Raw genomic sequence first — 21,383 nt, 5'->3', positions numbered from 1 at the left:
AGAATTAATATGACTTCCCACTCTTTTTACACTTCTTTAGTGATCTGAATTTTTAAGTTTTTCAGTATAGTACTAGTAGGTATTCTAAGATGCTAGTTCATCTTTAGAGGGAAAAAGAAGAAAAATACATATATTTGATTTGTCAGTCTTTTCTGTTCTCAAAGAATACTACAGTAAAATATTTGTTTCCATTTCAGATGGTCACATGTGGCCTCAGAATGTCAACTTTTATTTTCTATTAAAAACCCTCTTCACAAATTAGCCAGTTGTAGTGGTGCACACCTATTGTCCTAGTTACTTAGGAGGCTGAGGCAGGAAGATCGCTTGAGCCCAGGAGTTTGAGGCTGCTGGGAGCTATGATGACACCACTGCACTCTACCCCAAGCAACAGAGTGACAGCCTGTCTCAAAAAAAAAAAAAACCCCAAAAAACCCTCTTAACAAAGATCCTTCTTGCTGCTCTTTTGTAGCCACAGCCACCTCCTTCTACCTGCTTCCCTAATGTCTAGCAACCACTAATCTATTCTCTGTCTCCATAATTTTGCTATTTCAAGAATGTTATATATTAGCTGTGTGTGGTGGCACTTGCTCATAATCCCAGATACTCAGGAGGCTGAAGCAGGAGGATCACTTGAGCCCAAGAGTTTGAGGCTGCAGTGAGCTGTGATCACACCACTGCACTACAGGGTGGGTGACAGCGAGACCCTATCTCAAAACAAAAAGCATATTATATAAATGGAATCATATAGTATGTCACTTTTGGGGATTGGCTGTTTTTATTCAGCATAATTTCCTTGAGATCTGTCCAGATTGTTGTGTATATCCATAGGTTGTTCCTTTTTATTGAGCAGTGTATTCCTGGTTGTGATATTGTACTACAGTAATGCAAGATGTAACCACTGGGGGAGTGTGGATGAAGAATGCATGGGACCTCTCTGTATTATTTCTTGCAATTACATGTGAATCCACAATTATCTTAAATGGTCTTTTAAAAAGAAAAAAAAAACTCTTTGAGAAAAATTATAAAGCTATTATGATGATAGACAACAATCTGATTGAAGAAACTTATTAAACAAACTTAGTTGGATTTATTTTTCAACATTAATTCCCTTTCTGTGATTGAGAAAATGATTCCTGTATTCTCCACCATTACACTCTGCCCAAGGAACCACCTAAGGTGAAGACAGCTTGCTCGGAAAGGGAACACCAGGACAGCTTTTGGAGAGCCCAGTTGGCATTCCTGTTTGCACAGACACCGGCCATCCCTAGTGATTCACTAGAGGTGAATGTAGCATTCTAAGCAAGCACTGGCAAACAAAGGTGTCTATTTCAGAATTCCCATTTGCAAATAGTTGTTTGTCTTTTTAATGTAGAAAATGTCTTACCATTTTAAGGATTCTGAAAGAAATTTTATTATCTTATTTATAACATAGAACTCATTTTAATGTAGAATCACAGAATTTTCAGTGTTAGAAGAATTTGGAAGAGAAATAAATCTTATTCTTTATAGGAACCTTCCAGTTCACTTGATGATTGCCTGTAGTCAGTTGGCCTAGTTAGAACTGATGGTGCTCTAAGGTTCTAGGTTCCATTCGGTGAGCCGCTTATTTTCTGACTGTTCAGGGACCATGCCACACTTTCTCATCAATTGTATCACACATGCCTATAGCAACTTATAAGAGGGACTTGGAAAGATAATTTACGAAGCATTTATTAAATGTCTGTTTTTATATGGAGGCACTATGAACATTAAACATACAGTCTACAAGGAGCTCTCAATCTAGGGGAAAAAAAAAAAAAGAAAAATAGAGCAAAACCATCACTTCCTAGAAAGCATTTCATAATAAGTTCCCTGTAAGTGATGAGTAGTTAGAGGCATATTTGTATACTAAAGTAGGCATTACACCCTATAATTTTCCTTATTTAACTAAAAACAAATGTACGTCTTTAAAATTCCACTAGTCAGTTACTAAGAGAACACCTTTCAGGTTGTATTTTAAACATCTATGTAGAAGCCAAATATTTATGTTTCTTAATGTTAGAGTAAAAACATATATATATATATATATATATATATATATAAAATTGGCTGACAAACTAGTAAATTTTACCCAAGGAGGAAGTAGTGATAAGGCAGTTAGTACCATAAAACTCTTATCTTGGCAGTTTACTATGTGAGAGACATACTTTCAGTACTCCTATCATGGGACTCATGACACTGTATCAGATGATTTATTCACAAACTATTTTAAAGTGGAAAACAAGACTTCTCTAGTCATGGCTAACCCCACATAACTAAATCACTCTATTTGAAAATACTGTACTTTGATTCATTTTCATCCATGTTAGGTACCAAAGGCTGTCTATAACCAAATTCAAGTTAAATTGTGAACACCATCACAGTTCTTCAGTATTGAAGGCAACTCATTTCCTGATGTGGTCGCTAATGACATTCTGACACCCTTGTTATGTGCTCTTTATCTTATCTGTATCTCCTTCCCACTCCTGCTTTTTCCTCTTCCCTCTAATCAATCACTGTTTTTCCCTACTCCTCACCTCAATTTCTAAGATCTGTTTACATCCTAAAGTTATTAACCGTAATTCTACCAATTCTGGGGCAGATATTTTCCCCTGTCTACAAATTGCCTTTCTAATTTTTTAATAGTTTTTAAACATAGGTGTTTTTGTGTTATCAAATCTTTTTATGACTTCTCCTTTTTTTATAACTTTTTAAAAGTTCATTCCTAGCCATATTTCTGATATATACTTACCTACATCCCTCCCATATCTTTCTTTCTTTAATCCATCTAAAAAAATATTTTGTTTGATATATGGTATGAAATGAGGGTCTACACTTTTTATTTTTTTTTTTCCCAGATAGTTTTTCTGGGAAAAAAAAAATAAAAAGTGTAGACCCTCATTTCATACCATATATCAAACAAAATATGACAGTTTGTTGTCATAATCATTTATTGTTTTCTGTTATCACCATTATCATATATTAAATTCTTACATAATCTAGGGTCTGTCTGGGGCTATCTGGTCAGTTTCTTTGTCAATAAATATTTATTGGGTGAATGACTATTTTATCTAACTCTTTGAGAGGTACCAACTATTGTAGCTTTCTATATGCCTTAAACTTGGGCTATGTCTCACCTTGTTTGTTTCTTTCTTTTTTCTTGTTGTTACTTCAGAATTTGCTTACCAGTTCTCACTGATTTATTCTTCCAAATCAAACTTAAGTATCTTGTTATTTAGATCTTATTATATCTAGCTTCAAATTTAGAATTCTTGGTCAAGTTCCTCCAAAACAAAATTTGACAAAATTTTGATTCCATTTTAGTTAAATCTCTAAAGGTTAATTTTGAAGGAATACATTTCTGTTTTGAAGACAGATCTCCCTTAAACCACAACTTCAGATGAATTCTAAATGTTTAATATCTTTAAAAAGTAGCCTTTGAGCTCTATACCACGTTTCAATGAAGAGAGTTTAAATTCCAATTTTGAAAGGAATTTTCCAATTTTCCCTTTTGCTACATTTGTAACCAGAATTGGAGAATTAGGAAAATAGTTTCGTATGCCAACCTTCATTAAACCAGAAAACACATGTTCAGGGTTAAATATATTATCAAAACAGGGTTTTAACTAATTATTTATATTGTGAAGAAGTTTCACATAATAAAATTTATCAGATAGATATACTGTGTGTCTGTCCTTGATTAGAGACTTTTCTTTATAAAGGAGATTGAAAATTGTTTCTTTGATTTTCTTTGATGTCCATTCAGAGGCAGAAATCAATTTTGCACCTTTTGGGGAGTGAGGCAGCTGCAGGTAAAGAAGTTGACAACTCTTGGGAGAGTTAATTAGAGCTAATTATAATTTGATTGACCTGCTTTTCTTCCAAAAAGCTTAACCAGTCTTCCTTTGTCAAGTGAGGATTTTGCTTTCTCATACAAACCAAAGAAAATCTTTGTTTCTTGAACTTACTGATATTTATCTGTATTACACACTTTATAAAAAGATGTTGCTACTTTAGTTGAGGAATCAAGGATTGAATGGGATTGGAAAGAACCTTTAAGATTATGTAGTTCTTGAGAGCATGCACTATATTAACTCATGATGGAAAATTGTAATTTTTAAGGAAATATAAATTAATGTGCATAATTTTTAAATCTTATATATTTAATGAAAAAACAAGAAATAAAATTGTCAAACAAGTATAACTGTCCTTTTTTAACCTTGATATTTTCTTCATTCCACTTAGTTTTGATATAATCTCATTTGCTTGATAAACATAGAAGAATTTTTTTAATTTATAAAGAGAGTATATTGAAATCATTTGCTTTTATTATATGGTGTTTCTCATAGTGTGGTTTATGGTTGTTATTGTAATCGTTAAATTAAATATAGTTCAACTAATATTCTCATAAAACTGAAACCTTTTATGAAGAAATTCCCTATGAAAGCTTCTTACCTAATAGAGTTCTCTAAGGCAATTATTAAATATGAAAAATGAAATAGTCATTTTCATGGTTTCTCAACTCACTTATATCTCATTTTTTATGTTAAGTGGAGCACCTGCTCATATTTGATAAGGTTTTTATTCTCAGACAGCTTGTGTTCTAATTTGGGCAGTCAAGATCCTTTGATTTTAGAAAGTTAGGTAATAAAATATTTTAATAACAGTTCAAGACAGCAGTAGGAGAAAGCAGTAGGAGATACTTAGTATGTGATTAATTACAGACAACAGATATTATAAAAGATTAAAAGGAGGAAAAGATCATTTATACTAAATGGATAGAGGTAAATTTTGAAGGACAGGTGAGAACTAGATGAAGGAAAAAAGAGGAAAAGGGTATATACCTAGTGGAATAATGTGACTAAAAGCATCTTGGTATGGGAGAGTTTAGTCTGGGAAATATGGTTAAGTTAAGGTACTTGGATATGATAATCATGTAAAAGAGGTGAATGTACTAAAGCTAGAAGGATTATTTGGAATAGGTAAAGGAGAACTTTGAAGTGTGGAGAGTCAAGATATGTTTAGCATGTACCATGTAGTTAGGTTGATTACCTACAGTAGAATTTAAGCAGTATTTTGGGAAAATCATTCCTTTCAGAAGTATGTAGAATACATTACAGTGAAGAACACAATAGGCAGAGTGATCACTGATTTGATTTTCCTGGTATCCAAGCATGAGGCGATAAAGACATGCATCAGTAATATGGTGGTAACAATGGAAATTAAGGAATAGCTATAAATTACATCATAAATGAAGACTTCATAGTGCTTAATTACTGGTTAGGTATGGAGGTGGAGTAGTGGGCTGGATGCATGCATAGAGGGGGAGTAAAGAAAGAGAAAGGAGAGAGCACATATTGGAGGTATATAAAAAGTTCTGTGAATTCATATTCTCTCCCAAATGCAGCCATGCTGAAGGGATGAGTTGTAGATTCATTCATCAATATCTGCAAAGCACTTTGAGATCACCCATTGAGAGGCATATTACACATATTTTAATAAATCAAATACATAAGGAAACTAGACATAACTTGCTTTTAACAGTTTCGTTCAACAGCCCTCTTCCTGCAGTAACCCTTAATCTTTTTCACAAGCTGTGATGGGAACAAAAAGTGTTCTCCAATGAGTGGATGTAGGAAGCTGATAAGAGAAATATTCTCTAGGGCTTGGTAGCATAAGTTCCATTACACTAAAACATATATCTCTTTTCAGTCTCCTTTTTCTCCCGTCAGCCATTGACATTTTGAAAGATTTACTGATGAGCTTAAAAATTACAGAACTTCTACGGTTAGTGATGTGGATGTGCTGGCCTAATTACAAATGTGCCACTGCAGTTAATGCTTTTTCCTTCTACTTTAGGGAGCCGTTAGGAGTCATAACTGGAGAGGAAAGGGTTTTACATAATTGTTGTTAACATTAAAAAAGACATGTGCAAATTGTGTTTCCAAACAACTTCTCTAAAGTTCAAGAGCTGGTATTACTCATTGAGTGTCTCAGGAAAACCCTTAATAAATTATCTAGTCTAGCTTTCTAATCTCACAGGTGATTACGTATATTTTTCCAAAGCATTAAAGAGGAAAGGGAAAAAATTATACCAAGAATTGTTGTAGTTTCTTTAACCTGCTTGTGAGAGTTATTTTGGCCTTATAAAATAGATGTTATTTCCCATAATACAAATGAACAAACTGAGTCTTAGAGAATTATACAGCCAGAAAGTGAAAAAAATCACGGGTCTAAGATTCTGACCTAGATATGTCCCACCCAAAGCCCATGATTTTTGTTCTAGAACATGTTACCTTGGGGGAAAAAATATATGTGGGAAAACACATAGCACATTATCCTGTGTCCAAGCCAGTACTGCTCTTTGTCCCAGTATGAGTCCAAAGTATTCATAGCCCACAGAGGTTTTCATTAGTTCAAATTATATTTTCAAAGAAGAATTTGGTCAGATCTTCCTTAAAGATTCACTATGAAATTGTGAAGTGGATAAGCCTCATTTTACAAATGGGCAGCATGAGATGAAGGCATTTTTTTCAGTGTCACCAAAAAAATTTAAGTCATATTTTACTTCATAACTCAGGATTCCCTTCTAGTACATTTGCTCATACTGCTTAGTATTAAGAAGCATAATGCTTATGTGGATTTTTATAATTTACTATTATATCTTAGTTTTTCTTTTATTATCTAACTTACTAAACCGAATTAAACTCTACCTAATACATAAAAAATCAGTAAATTGACTGCAGCATTTGCCCTGATGGGATTTCAGGCTCATGGTGAGGCACTGGGAAAATTCTGGCTCAATTGTTACTGACATAGGAGGCTTTACAGTTATTTATTAGAAGACAGCCTGGGAGGAAAAGAGAAAATGGATTTATGTGATCCTGTATTGCTAAATATGGCACACTGCTGTTATCTTTTCTTCACTGCTTCCTCTAAGAGTCATCATTTCAATGCACTAATCTTTTAAACAGCCATTCAGTGGGAACTGGGCTAGAACTTTGCTAAGGGGTCACATTCACCAGCCTGACAGTTGTACATTTACAAAAGAAATAGCATGAATTTATTCAGCATCAAAACCTCTGCATCTTTTACCACCCAACCACATTTCACACTGTATTACCATCAGTGCACTATAATGGCTGTATAAATTCCATCCAGATTCTTCATTTAATTAACTAGCATTCTTTGAACAAAAATAAAAGTGCTGTTTTTATAGAGGAATAAAAGCTGCATGAAGTGAGTGTGAAGGAGACAAATCATCAAATTAGTTATTCTTCATTGCAGCTATGGAGAATTTTCTACCCCTCCTCTTTCTCTTCAGAGGCAGTATTTTTTTAAGCTTGATTGAATGGAAAATGGGGAGCTTTTTAACAGCCTCAAATATGTTTGAGTCTGTTGTAATGGCTGCAACCTAAGCTCATGCAGGGCTGGGCATTAATGAGATTGTCATCTACAAGCGATTTTGTTTTAACATTTTCTGTAGTTGGTGAGGTAATATGGCATAGTAGCCAAGAATGTGAACTTTGTAGCTAGTCTGCCTGGGTTCAAATCCTAGCTCTGCCACTTACTAGGTTTGCAATTCTGAGTAAGTCACTTAACCTTTCTGTGCATCCATGTCCTATCCATAAAATGAGGGTAATAATAGGAGTATAATAATAGACATACCCCACATAGTACTGTGCCGATTAACCAAGTTGATCCATGTAAAACACCCAGAACAGTGCTGGCACATGGTAAGCCATTTCCTCCTGTATGCCCAGCAATAGCCTGGTGTGAAGGTGATCCAGCTGTGTCACTGGTGACACTCTGGATGACCTGGACTGAACCGACTGAGATAGTAGACTAAGTAGATGTCCCTTTCTTTCCCAGATATGTCTTTCTGAAAGATCTTCCCTTTTATTATAAGACAATTACTTTCAGATACAAGGAAAGAAAGTTCTTTAAATCAAGGATATAGAAGGTAATTTGTTGGCCACATCTCTCCGTCCTGCATCCTGCTGCCGAATTTAGCTTTCTAAAGCACTTTCTCATATCATTTTCTGCTCACAAGGCCTCAAGATGTCTGCAGATTTAAGCTCCTTTGCCTGTCATGCCATTTCTACCAGAGCACGACTCTTTCCCTCCCTCTTCCCAACATTTTTTATACGTTACTCCCCTATAGGAAGCCTCTACTCCAGTCAAAATTGGTCTAGTTTTGTTTCTCAAATGTCCCACATTCCTTCTTGGCTCTCTTGCTTTGTTCACATTGTTCTTTTTGTCTAACATATTCTCCTCTCTTGATCCGTTTATCTAAGTCATACTTCACATTCTAAGCTGAGCCAGAAAAAGGGAATGTATCTTTTACCTCTTTGTATGTTTGTCACATAACATGGTTGTCTAGATGCAGTAGCTGCTTAATAAATGCTGTCGATGAACTGTCCCATTGGCTCTACATTCAAGCTATATTTAGAATCTAACCACCTCACACTGTCTCCACCACTGTCACCCTTGTTCAAGCCACAGTAGATTTTTGCCTGTCCCCTTCCTCTTCTCCCTGCTTCCACCTTTGCCCACTCCATATAGTCTACTCTCAACACAGCACCAAAAGTAATCCTTTAAAAATTTAGGCCAGGCCACATCAATTCTCTGCTCAAAACCTCCAATCACTTCCTATCTCACCTTGAGTAAAACCAAAGTCCTTAAAATGGCCTACAAATTTCCTTAAGATCTGCCACTCCACTCTGCTCCACCCCCATCTCTACACTTACTCCTGTTACCACTCTGTCCTCCTGTCTTCCTAGTCTCCTATTCCTGTCCCCTACTATCTCTACCTCTGCCATCCTGGCCTCCTTGCTGTTCTCTGAAGATGCAAGGCACAATCCCACCTCAGGGCCTTTGCACCAATGGTTCCCTCTGCCCAGAAAGCTCTACCTTGGGCAGTCATGGCTCCATTCCTCCTACGGGTCTCTAATCAGATATCTTCTCAATAAGGTCTTCACTGATAATCTCTAATTTACAGTCTCCTCAAACTAGAATGTAAATTCTGAGGGGCAAGAGGGAAGGATTTTTGTCTACATAGTTCAGTGTCTATTCCCAGTACCTGAAACGAAACCTGACACACAATAAATACTTAATAAATCATTATTGAATGTATGAATGAAAAACTGACCGTTAAGAATATGTCCATATTCCTAAGCCTCCCAGAACTTCAAATGTATTTAGCTCAAACAAAAGCAAGTGTCCCATAACAGCTCCAAAAAAATTAAAATAGCTATAGTTTAATATTAGCCATGGCAATTGGAGCAGAAAGTTCTATTGCAAAGAGAGATGTCTGCGTCAAGTAAAGAAAAAGAAATGGTTTACAGTATAACTGCCATGTTAAATTATATCGGTATGCTGTCTTTGACCTAGAACCAAGATACATTTTTTCCTCCCCCAAGGTACATTTTGAGAGAAAAAATGGTTTTGCCTACTCTGTCTTCTTCCCAAGGTGGAGAATGTAGTGTATGAGGTTTTCTTGTTTTGTTTTGTTTTATTGTGTTTTGTTTTGTTTTGTCATTTAGAGACAGAGTAAAATGGTGGAAAGAGAGCATTAATGTTGGAGTCAGGTAGACCTGGGTTCAAATTCTGGCACTACTGTGTATTCTTGAACAGGTTATGTAACTTCTCTGAATGTCTATTTGCTTACGTGTGAAATGGTTTTTAATAATGCCTTTCTCTCAATGTTGTTCTAAAGATTAAATGACAAAAGACACATACAACATAAAATATGTTTAATAAATGTCTTGTAAGCATTGCATCCTACACATAATGCTATATATTTTGCTACTAAATTCTAACCAAAATGGTAGCAGTTAAACTGATGTCTAGGGGAAAACTTTAGCCCCTGAGGCTTGGTCCATGGAGAAGCCCTGCAACACTATAAATCTATCAGCAGCATGTGATAAAACTCCAAGAGTCTTTTTAGAACATGAATTCTACCGCCTACTTGAGTTTTGTTGTAGCCCACCCTTTTTATTTTTTGAGCAAATTGTTATTCTTCTATTTTCCATTTTCAATTCTGTTCTACTTCCCTAATTTTCAAAATGTTATGCTAGGTGTGTGAAGTTAAGAGATTCCATACTGAAAATTACCCAACAAATCAACAAAGGAAAAAAAAAAGTAAGATCAACCAGCTACTTCACATAGTAAAATAACATAAATATTAATTTTTAAATTGAGAAGTGAAGAACATATATATATTGATTTTTTGGAATTATAACTTCCAGAATGAGGAAAATATTTTGTGTAAACCACTGTACTATTTTTACATGTTTTTTTCTTAAATGATATTAATTTTTAAATCTTTAGGAAGCCAAAGCTGTAGTTGAAGAATCAAGAGCCCTGCGAAGTCGGATTCATCTTGCTGAAGCTGCACAGAGGCAGGCATACGGAATGGAAATGGACTATGAAGAAGTGATCCGTCTGTTAGAGGCCGAGATTATAGAGCTAAAGGCTCAGCTTGCTGATTATTCTGACCAAAATAAAGTAAGCAAAACAGTCTTCTTCTAGTTACCATGGTTTCCTTGCCGTTGTCATGTATCCTGTTTTCATTTTCTTTTCATCTGCACTTCTAAACTAGGTCAGTGTTTGTCTTCTATTATTCAATGATAGGATGATGTGTCGTGATGGGAGTAATGTGAAGGTCTTGAGCCTGCCTTTATCCAGATAGCTGTGGGATGGAAAAAGCATGTGCCAAAATAGGTCATCGGTCAACGCTATTAAGCTCCAGCATTAAGTCCTGGAACTAATTTTACATTTAATTGATTACATTGGTTTTTTTCTTTCTGTTTCTAAACTTACTAATTTGTCTGTGGAGATGGAAAGGGGATTCTAGGGGATGGGTTTTGCTCTTTCATTAGAATACTCAAGGAAGTGTGAAAGCCAAAGAATTTTTGCCTAAGACCCAAGATAATTAATGGGAAGAAAGTTTGAATTTCTTTTTTTTTTAAATGTAAGGTGTAGTAAATTAGTCTCAAATAGAGCTTCCAGTTTCAATGGCAAGATACCGAATGCTTTACACAAGGCAATGTGAACATTTATGTGAATTTTTTTTACATAATACATACTATATTCATTGAATAGGCTTCAAAAACTATAACAGACATATATATTTTTACTTCACTGACATAAGGAAGAAAATTAAATAAATTGAAATAGATATTTTATAACTTCATAGAGTTGTTTACTTATAAACATAATAGGTATCTATATCTCTAATCCAATCAGTCTTCAAGAGAACATACAGCAAATTTGAATAACTTATGATTATTTAAACATAAAAGAGTTAAATAATTCAAATATACTGAGTAAAAATGAAACTAGTTTTAGAAATGCAAAATACAGAAGAAAATCTGAAATTTTCTTTGGTTAGCTCTTAAAAGTCACTAACATATTTCTGGCATTGGTTCGTTTAAACCAATTTCACAAGAAAGCTGAAGTTTCCATCACACTTTGATAACACCACAAGGCCAAGGGAAAACATATTACTTGGTAAAGCAGCAATACTTAGGCATATTACATTCTGTTTTTACTTTTGATCCAGTTATATATGTGATTATTTTATATGACATTAACTCAATTCTGAAAATATTTTGGGAATTATCAAATGTTAAAAGTAGTTTTTTATAACAATTATAGTTACTTTTGAAGGGAAAATCAACCATTTAAATACTATAAAGAAGTTCACATGAAATTATTCAATTTTTTTTTAAAGCTTGGGTTATTTGCAGTCTCTCTTGACTAGCTCCCAGCTGAGAAACATTTTTGTCCTAAGTTGCCTGGTAATATAATTAATTCAGTTTTTCTCTGTTTTGGCATAATGGGGGTCTCATGCCATTCTTCTTAACAAGACCCTAAACTAAGCCAGTAACCTGTCTCTGAAAACAATCTTTTTTAAGAGATGTTAGACATGGGCATCTCAACATTCAACATTTTCCAAACTCAGCACCAATGGAAAAAGAGAAGGAAGTTTTTTTTTAATTGTGTGAGATTGCTTAAAGAGACATTGACCAAGGTGTTACAGAATTAGGATTCAAATATTTATTTTTAAGACATAGATTCTTTTTGTAACAGTGCTCTTGTTTTTCATTACAATTTTTTCCTTATATTATCTATTTACTTATTTACCTTTTGGGTTTTTTTTAATTCACCTCTAGCTTAAGAAATAAAACATTACTAACACCTTTGAAGCCATAATTTTCCTCTCCAATTACATCCCACTCCCCTACCCTCAGAGGTAACCACTTTCCTGGATTTAGTGTTAACCATTTTCTTGATAATTGTACCACCTGTATATGTATATATCCCTTAACAATATGTTGTTAGTTTTGCCTGTTTATCAACTTTATCTAAATAGAAATATTTGTATCATTCTGACCTGCTTTTTTCACTCAACATTTTGTTTTTGCAATTCATCCATTGGAAGTTTATAGCTAGTTTATGTCTTTTCATTGCTTCTTTGTACTCTGTTGCTTGGATGTACAACAGTGTAGTTATCCATTCTGCATTTGATGGACCGTTCAGTTGTTTCTGTTCTCTTTTGTTATGAATGGTGTTGCCAAAAACATTTTTGTACGTATATCATGCTCCACATGTGTAACATTTACCTGCTAGGAGTAGAATCTCTAGGTTGAATAATAATTGTTTGTTTGACTTTACCAGGTAATGCCTAAAATGTTTAAAAGTGTTCGAATCAATTTGTACTCATACATGAATGGGAATTATTGTTTACTCTGCATGCTTGTTGACCCTTTGTCTTATTTTACTTTTAATATCTATCAGTCTGGTTGGTGTAATAAGTGTTATATCATTTGTATTTTAATTTAAATTTCCCTGATTACTAATGATTTTGAGACAGTGATGTGCTGCGACCAGTTGACAGTAGCTTATGAGAGCTGATTGCATGCATCACTTTTCAGCTCCATGTTCAGTGACATCAGGTTGGTAGCCTGAAATCAGCCATAGTAGGGTTACCCCAAAATGCCATAAACCAAGGCCCCCTGCCGCCTAGCCAGTTGAGCATATATTTATGTATTTATTAGACATTTATTTCTCTGTGAAGTGTCTCTTCATATCTTTGACCATTTTTCCATTGTATTATTTGTTTTTTTCGTATAGATGTATAATGATTCTTCTGGTTACTAATAATCCTTTATTAAGTTATACTTTATAAAAGTCTTCTTCCAAATTTGTGGCTTGCCTTTTCACTCTATGGTGAAATGGACAGGAGTTCTTAATTTTCATGTAGTCAAACTCAAAAATCTTTTCTCTCATGTGTCTTTTTAGAAGTCTTTCCATTTCCAAGGATATAAAGATATTCTTTTATATTTACCTCTAAAAGTTTTAAGTTTTGATCCTGCTGTAATTGATTTTTGTGGCACTGTATGAGGTAAGGATCCTTTTCATTCTTTGTTTATTCTAAATGAATAACCAACTATCTATCACCATTTACTAAAAAGCCCCTTCTTTCCTAATTGATCTACAAAATCAGCTGTCGTATATGAATAGTCCATGTGTGTGTAGATTTGTTTGAAGTTCTCTATTCTTTTTCATTGGTCTATGTATATTCCTTTGCAAAAACCACACTGTGTTGCTTACCATATTTTTTACAGTCATTCTTGATATCTGATCATCCTGCCTGTTCTTTCTTTTGAAAATGTGTTGGCTACATAACCTTTGATCCTTTATTATCTATTTTAGACTCATCTCATCAATTCTACCAAAAGAAAAAAAATTATTGAAATTTTTGCTGAAAATTTATTAAATATACAGATTAATTTCAGAAGAATTTATATATTGTAAATTATGAAATTTACCTTACAATTGTCTTTATTTATGAACACTGAGGCACAGAAAGGTTAACTGAATTGTGGGCAGAGAATCTAGTTTATAGAACTAACAACTCTTCAAAATGTGTTGATGCTTACTTCATGGCTTACTATGTAGTTGGTGTTCACAGATGTTTAAAGTGAGCTTGAAAAGAATTCTGCACCTGTTAGATGCTATTGTTTTGTATAGTCCACTAGATCAGGGCCATTAATTTGGGGGCTCAATTCTTCTCTATTCATATTAATTTTTTTGTCTGCTTGAGCCATCATTTACTCAGGGAAGTATGTTAAAATCTCCCTTTTGGTTTCCTTTTTTTCCCCTTTTCCCTCATTCACATTTCAATTTTTATCTTTCTTATTCATTATGAGAAATTTCTTTACCTCTGTCTTCTGGTTCACCCATTCTCTTTTCAACTGTATCTAATTTGATGTTAAATCTATAAATCAAGTTTCTGATTTAGTTACCTTACATTTTATTTTTGAGATTCATTTTTTTATATTATCAGGCTCTGTTTTGATAGTTTTTTTTCCTTTATTATACTTTTAATTCCTTAATTTTTAAAACATGATAAACATAATTAGTTTATACTCTCTGTCTTATTACTCCAATGTCTGTTGTCTTTATAGGTCTGATCCTATAATTTGTTTCCTTCACCTCACTTTTACTTACGGAGCTTATTTCCTCATGCGTTGGTTTTTGTTTTTTTTTGTTGTTGTTGTTTTTTTTTTTATTGCGAGGTCATGTTCTTTTGACATTATATATGGGAATTATTTGAAATCTGAGTTTAAAAATGTCTCTCCAAAGTAGTTGTCTATTTACTTCTACTAGCTTGGAACCATTTTAAACTAAACTTTCAGCTTATGGATTTTCAGGCCACACAGGTAATAAAAATTCTGGCCCTAAACTTGCAAGAGTGGAGTCTTGTGGTTAGGAATTAGTCAGTAGACACTTTTTTTTACTCACTCACTAGGGCCAAAATCAAAACAGTTTACCTTTGTGAAGTTTATTTCTTCCTAGTTCACCCTTTAAAGTTCTTTTGTTTTGCCATTTGTGCCTGATCAAACCCCAAACTATAGGCCACCAGGGATCAGAGCAAATTATGCTTCAGCCCTCTCTTCCTACAGTGGGTTCACCCAGCATTGCTGTTGCTTATCTCCGTGAAATTCCTTTACTTCCCTGCCAGCTTCATTTTAATTGGATTATATTGCATTATATACGTGTGTGTGTGTGTGTGTGTGTGTGTGTGTAACTTCAATATTTTTAGTTATGCTATGTAATAGGGGTTTCTGTCAGCATCTAGTAAGATATATTGCCCCCAAAAATTATGAACTAATTTAAATGTATTTACTCTAAGAATCAATACAGTCATATGCAGCTTATCTCATAAAACTTGCAGCATCCTTGCCTCATGCTAATTAACTTTTAAATATGCAATTAATTACATGCTTCCCAAAATCAAAAGATATGTCCAGTAAGAGAGAAAATACATGATGTGGTAATATTGATATTAGTTTATAAAAATTGAATAGGGACCAGTAATATAAAATCAAAGAAATGTATAAGATGCTCTTTTTGATATCTGTCTAGGAAAATGTTCAGGATTTAAGAAAGAGAATAACAGTACTTGACTGCCAATTGCGAAAATCAGAAATGGCTCGGAAAACTTTTGAGGAATCCACTGAAAAGCTTCTTCATTTTGTAGAGGTAAGTTTTTCTGTTATATTACATTATTTCCACTTTTAAGAAATATAGGCAACTGACATATACATAAACATCATGGTGTTTGGTGGCTAGTGAAACATCCTCTGGTCTCAAAATAGCAATGCTAACTTATAGTCAAATTTTAAATTGCTTAGATGATGAAGAGACCAGCTAACATTATATAGATTGTTAAGAGAAATAATTGAGACAAGGTAACATGATCCCAAATATATACTATATTTTAATGACTATTTTCCTAAAAATCCTGATACTGTATAAACATTATTTGATAAAGATAAAGAAGTGTTTTTATAGCTATAATATTTCTGAGTAGAATTGCATGTTAATATAACTGATTCCCCTGCCCCCACATAACAGAAACATCTGTTTAATCAATGGGCAGGGGAGATTAATAATTAAGCAAATAAAGACATTTTTTTAAAAACTATCAAACTTATATATCTCCTTCACCATCTTGTTTGTTGCTAGGCTATTCAAGAAATATTTTCTGATAATTCTGCTCCCTTATCAAATTTAAGGTAAGAATATTTAAGTGCTTTCTGCAGAGTATGGCCGCTGACTTATTGTGGAAATAAGTACAAGAACACATTGTTTTTGGTCCCATCTCTATAAAAGAAATTTGTGGAGATACTTAGCCAATCATTGTACTTGTACTCTAAAATTGAGGTAGGAGTCACCTATCCTGTCTTTGTCAAGAATTTTGTAAGGATAAGATTAACTTGAAGTTCTTTACGCAGTGGGTGTATGGATAAATGTTACCAGTTACAAATTCACTGCTAAAGGTCAGTCTCAACCCAGCAGATTAATTGTTAGGACAAACAGAATTTTGCAAAACATATTCATACAATCAGTTTCTTTCATTCTTATCATTTAGCAGATATAAATAAAAGATATATACTTGGATAATAGTACACTTTGATTTTCTTATTATTCACAATATATTTCAGACTTTAAGTTTCTTATTAGAAGTTACAAACATACTTATCAGATTTATTTATTTCAAACCACAAGTTTATGGTCATTTTGATACGTGATGAAAGACATATACAAAAAGAAGATTCTTGTTTATGCATTTTCAAAGTAATTTTTCCTCACCTTATAATAGCTGCCACTAGTTCTAGATGTCTTCTACTTCTAGCAGTATATGTTTACAGAAACATAGGAAAAAAACTACCCTTCACTGTGAAAACAACAGTTTAATAAATGAAATAAATGAAGATATTTTAGATGTGCAGCATTTTTTGTTAATTTAGGAGAACTATAGTTGTTCACTTTTTATGCTCATTTTAATGTAATGTTTTATTTCTTATAATGGTGATTATGTAAAAGCCAGAGCCTACACTTGCCTTAAAGTGCTTCATGGGAAAAAAAGGCAACTTTAAATTGCTACATTAAGCAACATTTCACCACGTCTTAGAAAGTTAAATACTGGTAAAATCTGGTCCAATCTACTTCATATACCATATATCTTCTCTATAGATGTTGATCTTGGTCATTCAACACAGAGTAAAGACTGTGTATTTGAGTTTGAAAATTGATGCTTTAGTCGCTCCTTGTGACTTAATGCATCATGCTTAAGAGGATGGATTATAAGTAATGATGGTTTTGTCAGTTCAAAATTGTCTCTTTTCTTTTTTTTTTTTTTTTTGAGACAGAGTCTCTCTCTGTTGCCCAGGCTAGAGTGAGTGCCGTGGCGTCAGCCTAGCTCACAGCAACCTCAAACTCCTGAGCTCAAGCGATCCTCCTGTCTCAGCCTCCCGAGTAGCTGGGACTACAGGCATGCACCACCATGCCCGGCTAATTTTTCTATATATATTTTTAGCTGTCCATATAATTTCTTTCTATTTTTGGTAGAGATGGGGTCTCGCTCTTGCTCAGGCTGGTCTCAAACTCCTGAGCTCAAACGATCCACCCACCTCGGCCTCCCAGAGTGCTAGGATTACAGGCGTGAGCCACCGCGCCCGGCCCAAAATTGTCTCTTTTCAAGTAAAGTTTTAGTATAATGGTTTTTTGAGGAAAACTTTGCCTTTTAATTATATCAGAATGCATTCATTTCAGGTGACATTTGCATTTTTAAAAAGTGATATAAACGTCCTAGGCTATTTCAGATTTAGGGGCAACAAATGGAAGACTTTAAGAGATAATTAATTTCAGGAACAAATATATATATTGAATTATATTTAATATTACTAGAAGGAATAGTAAATGTCTGTTTAATAAATTTGTATTTATATGCTTAATTTGAATTTCTACAAAACTAAATTAAGGTTACATCATGTTAGCAAAACACAAGCACTCACAAAATGAGCCCAACGAATGATTTAGGAGGTGGGCTATCATTCTGTTACTTGATCCCTATATATGAAGTCAATCTAATTTTTAAAATATGCTTGTTTGTTATGTAATAAAGAATTAAAAACAGAAATATTATTTTGTATGAATAAATTCATGTATGGCTATAAGAATTATAAAGTTCCCAGAAATGGAAATATATTTGTACAGATTTATAAGGAATATGAATCAGATTTAGCAAAGATAAATGTTTGTTGTATAAGTTCAACTTTATGTTATTGCCCTCACAGTGAAAGAAGAGCTATGTTAGCTTCTAAAACTTCCTTGACATCACTGGGAAGGAATGGACGTAACATCCCAGCAACCCTGGCACTTGAATCTAAGGAACTTGTTAAATCTGTTCGTGCCATACTTGATATGGATTGTAAGTTTTCTGTATTTTTTTTCACTTTTCTTGCATAATTCATTTAACAAAACAAAAGAAGAAAATTTTAAGTCTGACAATTTAATTTCATTAAATGTATTGGTTTGCCTACAGCAAAATTGATAGCTGGTCAGTAGAAATCTTAATGCACCAATCATAGGGGGAGAATATTTGCTTTATTTAAAGTGCTTAAAATGGCTTCCAACTGAAAATAGCTGATTAATACATGTCTTTACCTCTATTTCCATCCAAAGTTTCTTTGAAATGGAAGAATAAATATAAAAATAAATCCACAGAGCACTGGAAACCTAGAAGGGAGGAATTGACATTGAGGAATTTTTTAATAATATACCACAGATGGAGTAAGGAACCACTCAACTGACCAAAAGACCCCAAAACACAATTAATATGAAAGACAAGACTGCTGAAACAGTGAGTTCAGTAGAACCATGGGAAAAAAAACCCAGGATCAGAGACAGGGAAGACTAGGAACAGAACCTGGGGCATTCAGCGGGGTAATTAATTAAAGGGCTATATAATAACTGAACCAGTTCCCTACTCTTCAGAGCTGCTGACTCAGGCATTTATTCCTAGGCTTGGGCCAAGAGAATACCTCTCCAAAGAAACTTCATGATCTGTCACCAGATACCTATAGAGTCAGCACTGGGCTAGAAAGGGAAGCAGAGTGATGCTCTCAGTAACATCCAACATCCCAACAGACAGATCCTTGGGGAAAACTTAAATGATCAAACATTTCCATCTTTCCCTCTTCCTATCTTCCAGGCACTTTTGCCTCTCATGAATTTCAGCTCCTTTTTTGTAACTATTTCTAACATACTTTTATGTTCCAGACTCAAGTAATTAAAAACAAAGTTTTCTTACTATTGTAATACAAATGTCTAGTAGGACATAGGACAATGCTTTGTTGCACAGGACTGTCCAAAGCATCCCATAATGATAGGATGTTTAGCATTCCTGGCACTCTCACACTAAATACCAAAAATACTCCCAAACACTATGACAGTAGATAGTGTCTCTCAAATTTCCAAAAATGCCCCTTGGGTGTGATACCACACTTACTGAGAACCTCTGAGGTTGATCCTTGTTTATATAATGTATGATATAAACAAGGATCTACGTCATATTAATATAATATGAACAAACAACCAAGAATCACCTAATAATGGTCCAGGGATGGGAAGAACTGCATAACAGGGAGATGCCAGACAAAAATTAATTAATAGACTGTAATTAAACAAAGATAATGTAATGTTCTTAAGATAACTATATAGTTTTTCAAATAAACCAGAAATATTATCCTTAAAAGTAATCATTAAAACCTTGCATAATTCAAGAAGTAGCTGCCGTGAAAGAAAAATATTTATTGAAGAGAACTTTTAAAAAGTAATTTTAAATTCCCTTTTCTATTAAGTGAAAATAATACCTACTCAAAAAAGTTGTTGTAAAGATTAAATAATAAAATTTTTACAAGCCATCCAGCCCTATCACGTGTCCTAGCACAAAGGACATACTCAGGAGTATGTTTTGAATTGTGGCTAATCTATATACATAACACTAACTTTTTAATTAGCTGTTCTATTTGTCATTGTTGCATAACAAATCAGTCCAAAACTCAATGGTTTAAAACAACAATTTAGTATCATCTCTTATGGTCCCGTTGGTTAACTAGTCTCAGCTAGGCAGTTCTTGTTAGGGGACTGTCATGTGGTTGTAGTCAGACATCTGCTGGGGTTACAGTCATCTGATACTGGGGCTGGACATCTAAGATGCGAGCTCAGCTTGGGATATCAACTGGAACCCCTACCTATATGTGGCCTCTCTAGCATGGCAGCATGAAGGTAAACTTCTCACATGGTGGCTCAAGGCTCCAGCATGTGTTCCAGTGAGCAAGAGAGGAGCTATATCACCTTTTATGACCCAGCCTCAGAAGTCACACAGCCTCACTTCTGCCATATTCTTTCTATTCATCAATGCAGATTCAAGGGGAGGGGACTTAAGCTACATCCATGGATAGGAAAGTGGCAAGGTCACTTTATAGAAGAATACATAGTCAGAAGTCATTATTGTGGCCATCTTTGGAGAATACAATTTGCCACATTAGTATATGTTAAATGTAAGTTAATTTAGTGGGGATGCTCAATATCATCATTACAAGTATCCATTAATATATGGCATATTAGTAGAGTAGTATGGCAGGTTTTGTTTGTTTTTCTGTCTCTTCCCTTAATGTCACCCTATCTGCTGGTTGTTTTTGTGCCGGCCTCTAACATTCCACTATCCCTCCAGTTTGCCACTTTTAAGGACCATATGTATAAAGATAGACAGATGGATAGATAGATAGATAGCTGGATGAATGTAAAATTCCATGTTAATTAAGTATCAAATAGTAAGTTTTGAGTACAGTTCTGGGTAGTAAATGGCTTGGCTTGGTATAGGGTAACATTCAAAGATCCTTTTGGGTAACTTTTGACTTTACAGCTATGTTATGGAGGATTGAAAACAATGCCTCTAAGAGTATCTACTCAATTTATGCAATAAGTATTTAAAATTTTGTATAACCTAGTACATTTGTGAAAATCAAATTATTTATCAAAAACCCATAAGAACTTGTTACATGAAGAAATTCTGTGGGTTTTAGAAAAGATGAAAATAATCACTCCCAATATATTATATGTAAGCTCAGAATTTTATATGTCAGATATTTTTACGTTGGTGTGGGAACAGTGGGTGTGGGTTTTCCCTATGCAGGGAAACACCTGCATAGACATAGCCCAGTGGACATTGCCATCATTAATTTTAATTATCTTGCTAACATTAACCTTTATGTCTGTCAAACATGATTATTCAAAGAAAATATTTGAAATTCAGCAGAATTTCTTTGGAAGAAAAGTGAAAAATTCCAGCTGTACTTTTTACCGATTGTAGAATTATACATGATTTGCTGTTTAAAACTAGTTTCTGTGTTTTCCCTTTATTTAGAAATATAATTGCTAATGTTGGCATATTTTGCTGGTACTTTTTATAACTTTATATGACATATCTTTTTAAGTTTGAT

General features: G+C 34.0%; 1 protein-coding gene across 1 annotated transcript in view; it reads left to right on the top strand.

Moving 5' to 3' along the window:
- STXBP4 (syntaxin binding protein 4) overlaps nt 1-21,383 on the top strand; it is a 140,360-nt gene that overhangs the window by 67,511 nt on the left and 51,466 nt on the right. Inside the window, exons 13-16 of the mRNA XM_069481164.1 lie at nt 10,351-10,527; nt 15,457-15,573; nt 16,060-16,109; nt 18,174-18,307. Of these exons, the coding sequence (XP_069337265.1) occupies nt 10,351-10,527; nt 15,457-15,573; nt 16,060-16,109; nt 18,174-18,307 (478 nt within the window). The remainder of the gene's footprint in view (nt 1-10,350; nt 10,528-15,456; nt 15,574-16,059; nt 16,110-18,173; nt 18,308-21,383) is intronic.

The sequence above is a fragment of the Eulemur rufifrons genome, chromosome 9 (assembly GCF_041146395.1).
Source record: "Eulemur rufifrons isolate Redbay chromosome 9, OSU_ERuf_1, whole genome shotgun sequence".
NCBI lineage: Eukaryota > Metazoa > Chordata > Mammalia > Primates > Lemuridae > Eulemur > Eulemur rufifrons.
This window is presented reverse-complemented; position numbering and strand designations above follow the sequence as displayed.